Genomic DNA, 15,149 nt, shown 5'->3' with positions numbered 1-15,149 from the left:
AGTAACAACTGAATCAAAAGTTTGGTGCTGCAGTTTTAATTAAAATCAGAGCTAAGAGAAAATACTGAAAGTTTTGTGGGCTAATACGTATGTTATAGAAATGTACCAAAGACCAGAAACAAAAAAAGAGGAAAATTTGTTTAAACTCCTCTCTATGCCTAGAAAATGCATCATCTACAGCACTTAATAAAATGTCTGAAATTTGTTTCATTCTATATAGAAGAATCTTTACTATATTATTTTTATACATTACAATAAAAGTATATTTATAACTTTAGCACATAAACACTAGTGTGCTAAAACAATGTAGGAAAAAAAACAGAAAATTACTTATTTAGTTGAATGCATATCTAAAAGCATCTTATTTTATGCATGTTTCTGGTACATTTTACAAATGCTACACTATTTCCATTGTAGTAAAGCCATTTACCAAATATGGAAAACCTGACATTCTTGACGCTCTTACATTAATAAAATGTCAATGCATCTCTTGGTCCCCATCACAAAAAGAATTTTTCAAGATGTACAAAAGGACACCTGAAGCATTACAGTATTCCTCAGCTGTCTAAAATTCACTCCAGTAGCCCCAAGGAACTACAGCAAGTACCCTCCAGACTCAGGGGGGAGCTGCAGGATTTATTCCAGAGCATGGTGTGGCGTGCAGCCAGAGGAGTCATTTAGCAGAGTTTTTGGCCAAGCAGGAAAGTGTTCCATTTCTTCTGCCATTCACTGAGACCCATGAGGAAACTGAGACAGGAAGTCAGGCTTCCAGATAATAGGAGTGTTCTTAATGATGTCCTTTGGCTCGCAGCACAGAACAGTTCCTCTATGCTCCCCCTTGCTACAACATCTTCTCTCCATATAATTTCCTACTGTAAAGGAACAGCAACAGCAAAAGCTTTCACAATTAGTTCTTTTCTTTGCACCCAATTCAATAATTACCCAGTTACCTCTTGACTCCACTGTAATCATTGTTGAAAAAAAAAAATACATTCCCAATAAGTTTCAGTAAGGTGACCCTAAATACCATTTTTCTTCAGCCTTAAATTCTGACTTCATTAAGGTGAACACCACCATGCCATTCATCTCATTAGAAGTAACAGGAGATCCTGAGAGGAAGTACAGCCTGAGTGAAGAATTCAGCCTTATATACAGCCTTATTCACCCTTATGTGTTTCAGCACATAAACATAAAGCATTTAATATTCATACATAAAGGTGCCAGAACACAAAAGTCAGACAAAAAATGAAAACACTCTTATCATAAAGGGAAAGAAACCCCCAAACAAAACACCTTCACTGGCTGCTGTGGGTCCCTTCCCAGAGCATAGCTCCCTGCTGTACAGCCCATATCACAGCCCATCTAACACAACCCAGGGTCTGTTCTTCTACATCCCACCTGCTGGATCTGCTGTATCCCACAGCAGGATACAAGACAGTGCTATTTTAGCTAAGATAGTCCAAAGAGATGAAATTCAAAATTTGCAAGGAAGGTAGCTACCTTTTCTTAGGCCAATCTCACAGAAAGAAAAAGCATAACAAGCATCCTGACACAAAATCGTTGTAAGACAAGGCATTTTACCAGGTGTCAGAGCTACTGAACAATCCACAGCAGTGTCCAAAAGCAAAACCAAAATATCTGTGCAAGAACAATTCATCCATATTTAACAGAATGACAGGTTGGAACAAAATACCACAAGGAATTTTGATATGTGTATCATTAATTAAAAGTCACTACTTTAGCAGCAGATAGAGAGAGCATTTTGCTCTGCAGAAAAAAAGCCATCACAGAAATTTCTGCTGGAAACCACCTATGACAGCTCAGTACAGAGTAATTCACCTATCATTTGCATCTCAGTTTTACCTGATTGCCTGGCTTTGCCTTGGCAAATAACCCATTCTCTGTGATTTCTCTAAGCACTTATCCAGATTTAAACACTGATACCTGTGACTCCTCAGGCAACAAGCAGGATGGGAAACTAAACCCAGAAGTGATTCTGAAGAGGGCAGGAAGGAAAGATACAGTGTGTGTTTGGCTGTGCCCTGTGGGCACAAGGGATCCCTGTAGCTCCATTAGTGCAGGAGCAAACCTTGCACATGCTCCTTTCCAAACCCTGTACAATGGGTTTGTTTCCATATCAGTGCAGCATAAAAAGAATCACAATTGAGGAATCACACAGACAATGGGAATGTTAACTTTTTCCATTAGCACTTGCTAGTGGATCCAAAATCTTATCCTGGTCTTTGCTGATTTTGATCACACATCATCTGCTTGTTGGAAGGAGAAAAACATTTCTCCACTGATAAAGCCTAGGATATTTTAGGTCAATGAAGTCAAACCAGATTATGTGAGCAGAAACCAAGGGTCAAATACTTTTTCTTCATCTATAAGATTATGTAGTTAGAATTAAGGATTACTATTTACATTCTCTTTTTTTGTTGGGTATTTTTTTTTTCTCCTTATGGCTGTTATTTAGTCTGACCTTGTTCATAATTAGGAAAGACAAACAAAATATTTGGAAAGACTTGATTATAAGTGTAAGCAATTGAGGAAATTATTTGATTTCTCATACAAACTTGAACCTAGAATTTCTAGATCAATGAATCAGTAAAAATACATATTTGTGATGGGATGCTGCACCCTACACCAAATAAATCTAAGATACATTATTAAAATTCTCAAAAAATAGCCAAGAAAAATTAATTTTCTTTGAGTTGATAAAGATTGTCATGACTTTAGCTGGCTCTCAACGTTTTTGATTTAAAGCACCACAGAATAGCTTGCATTTCTCTCTAACATTTTATGCATATCTCCATAAACACATTACTGATCTAGGAGGCATCTTTGTGTTTGGCTCCCTTCCATAATGCAAAAGGAAGCGTATGTTATGAATTCCCTCTACTCATGCTTCACTTCTGTAGACACACTGACTGTGATCCATCAGCACTACAATTCATATTTAATTCAGCTTTTTCCAAATTAAAGGCATTATGAATGAAAATATTCAAAAAGCTTGGATTAGGTTTCTGTATTTTCACCTGCATTTCATGTGTGAAAGGGTTTAATCCTCAAGAATGCAGATGAGAACTGGAAAAAAACCAGGAAACCCCTCTCCTACACTCTCTGCTCTCTACCACTCCTGCAATTTAGTGATCAAAGGATCAAAAAACTGGAGAAGATCAATCTTCTTATGAAGGGAAAAGATTTTTCTCCTTACTTCTTTCCCTTACCAAGTAACTCCAGAAAACTCCATAATAAAGCCAAGAACTTTCTTCAACAAGAATCCTCAGTCAAACCTAGACTCATTTATCACCTGCAGCTCTCACTTTGGCCAGGATTTAAGTTCAATGCACTGAAGAAACAACATCAGAAAGAAAACAGAAGTTTCCAAAGCACAAGAGTAACAAACTACATGGTTAAATGCAAGATTTGCACAGAGTCAGGCTATGTTGTAAGGTCACTCAGTTCTATACAACAATCTAGAGCTTTTCCAATCCATCCATACTACATATAGGAGTGGGGAAAAAAATAAAACTTTCTGCTCCTTTCTTATTTTGCCATTAACTAATTCTTCAATTTATTAAATAAATTGGGATATTAGTACCTCCTGATGTTCCTCCTAGTTTCCCAAAATCTCTTTAGCAACTAGCAGCCTCTGCATTAGAAAATATGTTAATTTGGGGACATTGCAAATCACTGAGGAAACTTCCAGGGCTCGTCAAATTTTACCTAATGGTACATGATTGACACCAGTTTCACATGCCTGCTGTATTTTGTAACAAATGCTTATTATCTTTGACTTTACATGTCTTGAAATTATACAGATAAGGAACTGTATATGCAACTGCAACCATCATGTTCATCAGCATCTTTAGCCATTTATCAGATTGCCCAATTAATTGATTATTCAGCTATGACAAGAAGAAACCTATCTCTAATGGCTGAGAAATTGTTGCATTAATCAAAATCCAGTCATATCCTGAGGCCTCTCATAAGGGGAGAAAAAGAGAAAATCAGATGCTCTTCAAGCTGCTGGATTTTTTTCACACCCCAGTCCAGCAAGAAAGAACCTGTAATCACAAGGTCACTGAATGCAAGGTTTCATTATACTCTTGTGTTAGTGATGACAACTACAGAAGCTGGGGCAAAAATCCAACTGCCTTCATTGATGTGCCTGCAAAGCATGTGAGCACATGCATACAAGTAAGCCATAGCCCAAGTAAGCAGAAGTGCATTAGTCAGCCCTGCTTATTACTTGTTCACCTATAAACATTATCTCTAAAGTAACTGGAAACACTCCCACTGAGTCCAATGGCCTCTAGTCTGTTTTACACACAATTTACCTTGGCATTTATAAGTGGGGGAGAAGCAAAAAGAAGAAAAGCACCCACACAAACTGTGCACATGACTTTAAAGAGCCTCTATAAATACTTCTATAGGCATCTATGATTTATTGGTAGCTCCTTAGGTAGTCAGGTGAGTGTGTACATACACATGATTTACAGATAAATGTGTACAAGTGCTCCACTGAACACATACTGACAATCTATAAACATAGGTAAATGCAGTTATCTTCTTGTTTGCTTGCATACATTCATTTTCATCAACTAGAGTTGGTCAATGTGTTTACAGTGATATTGACCTTTGAAATTCATTCACATCCCAAAATAGCTATATTCCATTTATCTTTTAGGCATGCTACAAGACATGAGTTTTTGAAATAGCACTTAGGAAGGGCTGAGGAACAAAGGAACTGCAACACTGGATCATATCCAAGGTCCTGTCTTTGACAGCAGTCACCACCAGCTGCTTCAGAGAAAGAAACAAGAATTTGCAGTAGATAGACAGGCATAATCTTGCCATATATTGGGGTTCACCCTTGTTTCAAGCTACTAAATACTGGCTTGAACTCTGAAGCCTGAGGTATATACCCACTTGAAAATCATTATTGTTACCATTACTAAGTATCAGCCCTCCAGATACCTCTGCTACCTCTGTAAATGTCATATCATAAATCCAAATACTGACTCCGTGGAATCCTTTAGCAGATTTCAATGTAAAAACAAGTTGCATAAAATCCCCACATCTCCTAGTCTCTGTTCTGAAATTTCCACTTCAGAATTTAACAGACTAATAGAAGTACAAACAAATATCTTCTATTTTATCTTCTTGTATAATTTCTGAAATTGTTCATGTTTATCATGTTTCTTCTCTTTCATTTTTCTCTTTGCTGACTTGAACATCTTTTTACTCTGTTTTCATTAAACAGTTTTTTCCAACAATGTAATCTTGGGAGAATTAAACACCCATGCAAGCCTGGATCCTTAGCAATTTACAGGCTGAATTAATATTTTTTGTCTAAGGGTTTATTCTGGGATTTTCTTTAACAATTTGTTTCTAAAGCATAAAAGATTAATCTCTGTAAGTTATATTAGAACAAAATGCAATTATGCCATATCACTAACAACAGAAAAAAAAGATTCCACAATTCAGTCCTGAATCAACAGTCTTGAAGAGTTCCATAATTAAAGACTGAATAGTTCATATTACCACAAAAGGATGGGCTGATGGAATATCAAAGATCCTGGTACTTAAATGAAGGTTGTAAAAAATGGGTAACATGCCTTCAACGTGGCGCTGGCAATTTTTCATGGAAACACACTCTGCTCTTCATTTGAAAAGGGCAAAGCAGATTGCCCAAACACAAAATACTTAATTCACCCATTTGCCTGTACATTTATACAAGGGATGAAGTACAGAATTATAAGTATGAAAACAGTTGTAAAGCAGTGTGGCATAACCCACCTACAAATAAAGCTGAAGTAAGAGCATGATTGTAAGAGTAATGTTGAGTAAGGGAAAAAAGCAAGTACGAGAGATAAAGAAGATGTATGCAAATTTGTTATAAATATAAGGACATTTTACCAGATGGAGAAATTGGGCAGTTCATCGTCATGTTCTCACACCCGCAGAGTTGTTCTAAAACTACTCCTTGTGAAAGCAAATATAATTCACTCTGCAAGTAAACTGCTTAAATAAATCTTGCTATTATATAAGAACTATCTGAAATTATTTTCTTTGCTTATCTGAATAAATCATCCAGAAACATCAGAAGTTCTGCCTTTTGGACACTCTTTGGACAATCACTGTGCCCTAAGCAAGATGCTTTATATTTTTGGGATATATTTATATCTTTGGAAACATGGAAAAGTGTTGGTCTTTAGTGCTCCAATGCCCATGAAGGCAAGAACATACCTAACTAGCACCTATTAAAACTTCAGACACCAATGAAATTGATTTTTTTTGTTGTTGTTTAATAATAATTAAACTTGTTATTATGAATATATTTAACTGCTGCTACCAGCATGAGAATGTCACTCATCTGTGCAGCTATTTTGATACAACCTCCCCAGCTGATATCCTTGTCCCCTCACTTCTTATAAGACCTGATACTTAAATTCCACCACACAATTTACAATATCCAAGAATCACAATGTGACTGGAGAGGTGCTGCCACCTTTCAAATGTAGCAATGCATCTCTCTCATTCAGTTTCTGTAGGAACAGACATGAAATTCATGAGGAGAGCAAGACAGAAAATTTCCAAAGTCAATTAAAATGCATTGAAAACGAATTTTAAAATAAACATCCTTCCTTTGCAATTTTGATTTTTTGATTTTTTTTGATTTTGCTGATTATTTCCTGATCAGGCATCACTTATAACCATCAAAATGAAGGGAAAAAATTCAAAATCAATTCTAGTCAATTATTGATGGATTTTTTTATCATTAAAGTATATATAGCAAGGAAACTGGTTTAATAAACGCTGCATATCCTATTAGGCATTGTATTTCACACACCTCAAGAAAAAAAATAGGAGTTATTTTAGAATAATATTGATTTTTTTGACATTTTGTAATATTGAAGAGAAAACCCACAAACCTACCTTTTGTTGCATTAATGTTCTCTCAGAGCTATCTGATTGTGCTCAAATATTTTCAAGCATCTGATTCTCACTCACAGCCACTCACCATTTGCACTTGCAGACCATTACTCAGGCAAAACCTGTCCACAGCACAGCCTCCACCTTCACACTTCCCAGCCCAGCCTGTTCTGCTGCAGTACTATTTATACAACTATTTATTTATTCCAGTGCTTGGAGTGCTCCTGCTGCTGATCAGCAAGGGACTGTCTTCACATCAAACCTTGGTGTTCAGGTGTGTGAGTCCAACAGAGAAAGAAGGGTCATGTCTGTGCTCTGTGTACACATTTGTAGCTGGATATTTCAGGATTGCTGTGCAGTGCTGAGCAGATCATTGCAGCCCACTGAGCACCCAGCACTCTGAGAACACGCTGGTCACACACAGCCCACTCGTCTTCCTCCTCCTCCTCATTTCCAGCTGCGTGCACAGGTGCCCAGTTCTCTGCTACAGAACTACCAAAGCACTAAAGACAATCTTACAGAATGCCTGGTGATGAGGCTGAAGTTATATTTGGAGGGAATATATCTGGAATTATTCTCTCGTAAGCAAGAGAATAATGCATCGAGGGAGGAAAACAGGGAGGAGTAGAAGAATGGTCAGGCAGCACAGGGAAAAGCTGAAAAGCAAGTTAAAAGTGCATTCAGTGGAGGGGAAATCCAGAAGCAAGGGAACTTGCCATAGTAACAATGAAAGAAATTACAGGAAAAGAAGATGCACAGCAGACACAAAGAATGAATATGCATTAAAACACATTAACAGATTGGCCATTAGCTCTCAGCCAAGAAAAATATCCTGACAAGACAGAGCTAAAAATACACAAAGATTTCTCTAGTCACACTTCCAGTTCTGTTACTCTGAAGAGATGTAGTAGGGAAGTGGATAGAGGTTGCTTCTGGTTAAGAATGGAGGGAATGGACTGCATTCAATAATGACTAAAGCAAGATTAGAAAGATCCTAAAGAGGTTGAAAAAAGTCTGAAAAACCATTTGAAATGTGCTCATCCAACTGTAAGCTTTGAAAGGCCAAAATTTAGTTTTGTTCTGTAATATTGCTCTTCCAATATATCTTTTCTACAGTCACATATTAAAACCAAAAAATATATACCATAATATTTTTTCTAAGTTGAAAGCCAGACTATAAAAAGCTATTTCAGTTCAAGGATAGATACATCTTGTCTAAACAAAGACTGGAGATTTCTTCCATTGTTCATTCACTGTTATAAAATTTAGACTACTATACTGTATCCAAGAAGGCAAAAAGGAAGTCTTCCTTCTCCACAATGTCCATTGTGCTTGTGAAAACCAGAAATTGACTCTCTGATCCTACAGCTCTTCCATTTTACAGACCTTCTGTCACTGCCATGCACCACAGATATGACTTTCTCCCCAAAAAGAAGTGAATGAAATTATGTCATAAGCTTATCCACCCTATTGTCCAGAGGGGCAATCAGCATGACATAAGGCAGACATCCAGGTGTGGTGAATGTTTCAGAGCTTGCCTTGGGGACTTGATTCCAAGCTCAATTAGATTTGTCAATTAGACTCATTTTGCAGTGATGTAATACTGCTCCTTGCAGTTTGACACGTTGGACATACATTCAGAAACAGACGCCTATGGAAAGTGCTCTGCACATGAAATTGAGCATTTGCTGTGGAAGGATATTCACAAAGCTGGAACATAAAGCATATTCATTTAATGTAGTTTTCACAGAGTTTCATCTTGAATTAATCTTTTCAATGAAGCTGAGGAGAAAAAGAACTTTATGTTCTCAGAAATCTCTTTCAAAGGCATTGAGATACCACATTTAAGGGCATAAAAGATAAAGCAATGGTGGAGAATTCTGGGGGAAAAAGAATATTTAAAAGCTAAATTTGTCAGTAGTCTTATTTACCCTATAAGTTTACCCACAGCAGGATGGAAACCAGTTGGGAAGAGTATTCAGAAAAGCTTGTTTCTGTTTCAGCTGCCTACACTATGCATTTACTACATGAACAGTCACAGTTCTGTCAATCTGGCAAGTGATATTAGCAGCACAACCTCTATATTAGTACAAACTGCACAATATAGCTTTAAGAGTCTACTACATGACTGAACTTTAAAGATCTTGATCACCTAAATCATGCAACAGATTCAAAATATATAATCAGAGGATTTAAGAATTTTCCTATTACCAGAATGCACAATTAGAATGCTCACAACTGAGCACATGTCCCAGAGCACAAGAGGGAAACTAAAATAAAAATGTAGCAGTATAGAAAGCTGCTACTACAATATCAGGAAACAATAGTTAGACTGCAGTTACAGATAACACTGCATAATAATTGCACTTAACATTTACCATCAATCCTTCCTGTTCAGCTGTTTTACAAACAAAATATATTACTAGATTTGATGCTTCAGTGATGTGGGAAATACTAATTTCCCTGCTATGGACAATCCAGACCTTTTTATTATTATTTATAAAGGTGCAAAGTAAACAAACAAGTTCCTTAGATTCTCACAGGGGGGAGAAATGGACATGTGAGGACAGTCTGTCTTAATTTTCTCTAATTCTCAAGCAGGCAGGCATGCATACACACAGAATTTGTTCTTAGTCAAATAAATGCATGCTAATAAACTTTCAGCTGAAAATGTAATTGTTAGTCTTCAATATTTTTTTGACACTTTAATCTGGCTTCACTGAGGGAAAAAAAATAAAAGCAATTCAATCATCATTTGAAAGGAAAAAAATCCCAATTAACTGGGTTTTGGTAGGGGGAGTAATCCAAACTAACTGCAGTGAAAACTGTAAAAGTTTCAGTGATGTTTTCCTTGGGAGAATTTCCCCTAGTGCAAGACAAAATTTCTGGTTTAAAAAACACACAAACAAAAAAAAAAAAAAAAACAGATCCACAAAAGAGAAAAATAATAGCCCAAGGAACTCAGCTTCAAGCTTATTCCCCAAACCTTTACCATTTGTTTTAGGAAGTGAAATACCTCATAGAAGAAATGCTAAGAGTGAGACTTATCTAAGGACAGTCAGCTGTCCAGAGGCTGAAACAGTGCTGTGGCTATACAACAAAACTAAGACTTCTTGACTAATCTCCCACAGTTTATGGTATTTTAATTGGAAGACCACACCAGAGTACACCCTCTTTTTTCATGTGCTTTGTTTTGTTTTAGGAAAACAAAGCTGCTGAGAAAACAACACAAAAGCCTTCAAAAAACCTTGAATATCAACTAAGTCCAGGCTATGAACAAGTATTACAGGATGGGAAATGATTTTTCAAGCCATCTCACTCTCTATGGTTCTTAGCAGATATCCTGAATAAGCCATAAACTGTGGTAAGAATGAAAAAAGAGGAAAAACTTCATGAACCCACAGATAATGCAGGTGCAGGCTGCAATCTGAAAAGTCTGATGATGCCCCTTGAAATCTGAAATCTAACTCAATATATTCTTCTTTGGAGTGATATGTGATTATACAAATGCTGATCTATGTCCTTAGATTTTGAGCATGGCGTCCCCAGCTTCACATCTTCTGGCAAATTAGATCTTGAAGATGACCTAAGAATGCCTTACACTTGAACTCACAAAGGTAAACACTGAGGGCAACATCCTGCAGAGAGACACAAGGAAATATCTGAGACATCAGAAGCACAGAAACCGTGTTAGATCACATCCCGCTGTTACAGTGTGCCAGGATTCTTGTTATAAGGAGGAGCAGCATGACCCAAAATTCACACACAGGTTAAAGGTCTGCAGACAAACCCATGGGAAACCACACAGCTCATCAAGTTCTTCTGCACAATGTCAACAGCTTCCTTCCAGTGGTCGTGTCCCCAGCAGCATCACATCATCTCTCCAGGCACTTCAGGGCTCCCCATGTACTGGCTTCACTACTGAGACTGTACTTTGCATAAAATACCTGCTGTTTTAGATGCAAATGGCAACATCAGTTCCAGAAACACCTCCTAGCTCTACAGGCATCTGACAAACTCCTATCTGTAGATTTTTCACAAAGCTGGAAATACTGTAAGAAAATGTACTTTTCAGCCTCTATAGCATCCCGCACTGTGCTGCTCCTGCTGGGAGCTTTAAGTCAAAGCAACAGTGTGACTCCAGGCACATTCACTAAAATGATCCCTTCCTCATGAAAATGTTAAAACACACATAGAGTATCCATAAAAAAATCCCACAGAATACCCATAAATAACCCCTCATAGGCTGACACAGTGTGTTTCTGGTAAATTTCTGCACGTTTTTCACAATAAAACAAGGAGAAAGGGACCTGCCAAAAGAACATGAATTCAACAGGGGTAGGTATCTATGAAGAGATATAGAATTACAACTTATTAACTATGGATCTGATGTCTCATGTACAGTGCTTTCTGTCACAAGATTACAAATGTAGTCTATGCAGTAGAAAACTAAGCAGCCAACACTACTCACTGGGGAAAATTTGAATGCAAATAACTTCTAAAGTACAGGTGAAACAATCTTACATCAGCATATTTGGGGAAAGGTCAGATTATTCTAGCATGTCTAAAACTTGCATGGGTATCACTGGAGTTTTTGAAGTATGCCACTAGGTAAAACCAGAAATTACTTTAGGTGCTTGTTAAGTTGCAGAAATTCACTTATATCTGGTTCCTAATAGAACACTGACTGACCTGACCAGCCTGAACAGATTAAAAAAAAAAAAAAAAAAAAAAAAAAAAACCACAAAAAACAAACACTTTTACAGCCTCAGCTGCAGGCCCTCAAGATGCAGTAAAAGCCAGTGTTAATTGTATCTAGAAAGCTTGCATACCTTGAGTGTTATCTCAGTAAGAATTCTCTTATTTTATCCTGTTACCTTGCGCATAGAGTGACACACAAATTTGAGTGTGAAGGTCTCACACCCCTGAGTGTGAAGCCTGGCTTTGTCCTTCTACAGAGCCTCACTGTGGAGCCCACCCTCATGGCAGAGTAAATTTACTCCTGGGAGTCCAAAACCCACTCCTGATGATAAGAACTGAGCTAGGGAGAACACACACTTGGAGTATGCTGCTAAGAGGCTGAGCACCCACTACTCCCAGCATCTTTGATCAGGCACCAGTACTTTAAAGGCTGAGACTAATGGAGCCTGTAAGGAAGGTCTAGCAGGAAAAGTAAACTGGGAAATACTCTTGGAGGATCAGTTTCATTGACATATAGAGTTTTCATGTTTTTATTAAAAATGATGGGTACATGGTACATGCCAGTGTGCAGCAGTGAGGAACATTTTTATTTCCAAAGAACTATCACACATTAAAAAGCAAACAAAAAATGTTTTTTTTTACTGGATAGAGAACCTCAAAGTGACAGCTTTTAAGACTAAGAGGAACTACACACAGGTAAAGCTTCATACATCTACCCATCTCTCATCCCAGTAGTACCTATGCTTCCTATACTTGTGAAGCAACACAAGTAAGAACTTCAATAAAATGTTTCCATGGGCCAAATTTTCCAAACAAATGCTTCTTTCTCCAGGCAAAACAAAGTGATGGCAGAGAATTGGCAATGCAGATCAAATTGCAGTCTCCTACTGTTGTCTTTCTCTCATGCATAACCTCAAAACATTAAGTATCATGAATTATAATTGCTAATTATTCCCACTATGAAACAAGAATCCCACAGCAAACAGAGTAAATACGCATTTCTCATTATATAAAATGATGCATGTGAATATTCCTAAAGAATTGCAGACCAGAAGAAAAGAGTTTAGGTTAATGACCAGTTACTTACACTTATTTGTGAGTACTAATTGAGGAAAAAATAATGTTTTGTTTGCAGTTGCTTCTGTTCTTTTTGAACTTGAACATTCTTCAGTTGTAAGCAAGTCAGACCTAACAATTCACACTTAGTAACAAAATATTTTTGTGTCTAGAAAAACAAAGTGTCTGCATATTTGGCATATATGTACACCACATTCTCTTCAATAAATTAAAGAAAACCACACAGATATAGTGAACACAACCTTTGGCTGAACTAGTTTTCAGAATATAAAATAACTAATTAGTGTAAAAGAGGCTGCTAGAAAACTTGAGCACTTGTTTAACAATAGAGCTGTTGGGAATGGACAACCACTGCTGCTGTTGATAATACCTTGGGGAGGATGAAAAAAGCATCACACTTGTCTACTGAAATGCCAGTGAACCCGGTTCCTGAGGTCAGTTCTTGTTACTGATAACTTTAATGGGTGAAGAACTGTATCTGGCATTAACGAGGCTGCAGTCCTAAATCAGTAGGATAACCGCTCTAGAAAACCGCTGTGCAAAGTGAGAAGAGGCTGTAGCTCAACTCTTCCCGCCCAGCGTAGAGAGGGATCTGTCGGGCACCGAGCCCCGGTGGGCTCCGGCAGCGGGACCCGTGGGCTCGCCCGCTGAAGCCCGGCAGAGCCCTGCCGCTCGGGAGCATCCACATCCACATCCACGCCCCGGGAAGGGGTGCCCGCCCGGGCAGAGACAGGTTGGGATGGAGGGCGGCGAGCGGGAGGCGGGGGCGGGCAGGGCCCCGGGAGAAGCCGCCACGGTCCGGCGGAGCCCGGCCCGGCCGCTCCGGACCGGCACCTCCGAGCCCCGAAACGCTCCGGGCTCGGCGGCACCGCGACCCCCGGCTCTCGGCCGCACCGCTGCAGCCCTGCCCGCCCAGCCGGAGACCGCGGGGAAGTGAGTGGGAAGTCCCAGAAAAGCAGGTCCTGGTCCCTTCCCCAGCTAAGGGGCTGGACGCGGGGCTCCGGCTGCGCTCGCCGCCGCTGCCCCGGGAGGGAGCAGGTGAGCCCGGGACTCCCCCCTCACGCACCCCGCGTGAATAAAGCCGAGACAAAGTCACCATCTGGGGAGGGGGCGGGGAGCTGCATTAGACGTGGAAGTCACTTACCGGCTTTGCAAGGATCCTTATAATCTATCGCCTCGGCTTTATCCTCTTCAGTGAAATCGTAAGTGTAGTCATAATCAAGGCCAGAGCAGGACGAAGGCTTCCCGCAGACAGTCCACCCGGCCAGCCACAGTGCCATCCTCCAGCAAAGCATCTTCATCCTCCCTCGGGCGGAGAGGTTGCGAGCAGGGCGAGGGTGAGCTAGGCGGCCGGCTCTGCTGTCCCCGCCGGCTTGGGAAAGGAGGGTAAGGGATGGAGAAACCATAGGTTTTGGGGGAGGTTGGTATTTTTTTTCCTTCTCCACCTGGAGGCTCTTCCAAGAGATGGTGCTCCCTAGGTAGCCCCAGTCAGACGGGTGCGACACAGAGTGAGGAGCATGAGCGTCGCTGCCCCCCCTGCCCCCTCGCCGGGGAAAAGTCGCTGGGTGTGTGGGTGGGCGCAGGGGGTGGACTCAGCCCGGGAGATCCTGTCTGTCAGGGCTTCCCCTCGCCTCTGTCAAACCCCGGGCAAACTTCCCGCGGAGGAGGAGGCGGCGGCGGCTGCTGCCCGCGTCCCGCTCCGCGCCCAGCCCGCGCCCCGCTGCGCGCCCGCCGCGCCGCCGACCGGGGTCCCGCTGCTGCTGCCAGGAGGTGGATCCGGGCTGCACATCAGCAAACTGCCTCGGGAGAGGGGAAAAAGGGGGGAAAAGAAAAGGGAAAAAAAAAAAAAAAAAAAAAAAAAAAAAAAAAAAAAAAAAAAAAAAAAAAAAAAAAGAAAGCAAAGAAAAAGAAGGAAGGAAAGAAAAGGGAGCGGGTGGAAGAGAGCGGGGAGGAGGGAGGGGGAGGTGGGGTGCTCTAGAGCAAACCGCGGAGCTCTACTGATGGGAGGCAGCAGCTATGCTGGAAGGAGCAAAGTGTCAGAGCTTCGCCCCCCTCTGCACGAACACTTACTCTAAGCTCTGTCTCTGGCCTGTCCCCCCTCCTCCGTCCCCCTTTAACTTACGAAAACCTTACAGGCAACTAACACACAGTCGTCAGCATCCTGCTTACTTATTCATACAGTCAGGGTCAGGATCCGGGCTGCTTCTGATCTGCTCCCTTGATAGTGTGTCTTATGGAAACACGCGCATTCACTATACGCCTCTATCTCCATATAGCTTTCTCTCTAGATAAGCAGGGCATGGCATTTAAACAACAACAACAACAAAAGGCTCGAGATCAGATAAAACAATGCACAGATCGACACCCGGCAGCCAAAAAAGCGCGAGAAGATGGGTGATGAGAAGAATTAACTACAATTTAGGAGACAA

The 15,149-nt window shown here is 40.2% G+C and overlaps 1 protein-coding gene across 2 annotated transcripts in view; it reads right to left on the bottom strand.

The window, feature by feature from the left end:
• The window catches only part of TLL1 (tolloid like 1), a 124,645-nt gene extending 110,120 nt beyond the window's left edge, over positions 1-14,525 (bottom strand). Inside the window, exon 1 of one of the 2 annotated variants that reach the window (XM_056490605.1) lies at positions 13,865-14,525. In XM_056490605.1, coding sequence (XP_056346580.1) covers positions 13,865-14,126 — 262 coding nt within the window. In that variant the 5' untranslated portion in view covers positions 14,127-14,525. The remainder of the gene's footprint in view (positions 1-13,864) is intronic. The other variant, XM_056490606.1, reaches the window with a different exon arrangement.
• Positions 14,526-15,149: the final 624 nt, after the last annotated feature.

Source organism: Oenanthe melanoleuca, chromosome 4, assembly GCF_029582105.1.
Source record: "Oenanthe melanoleuca isolate GR-GAL-2019-014 chromosome 4, OMel1.0, whole genome shotgun sequence".
Lineage (NCBI taxonomy): Eukaryota > Metazoa > Chordata > Aves > Passeriformes > Muscicapidae > Oenanthe > Oenanthe melanoleuca.
The sequence above is the reverse complement of the archived record's forward strand: the minus strand, read 5'-3'. Positions and strand labels throughout refer to the sequence as shown.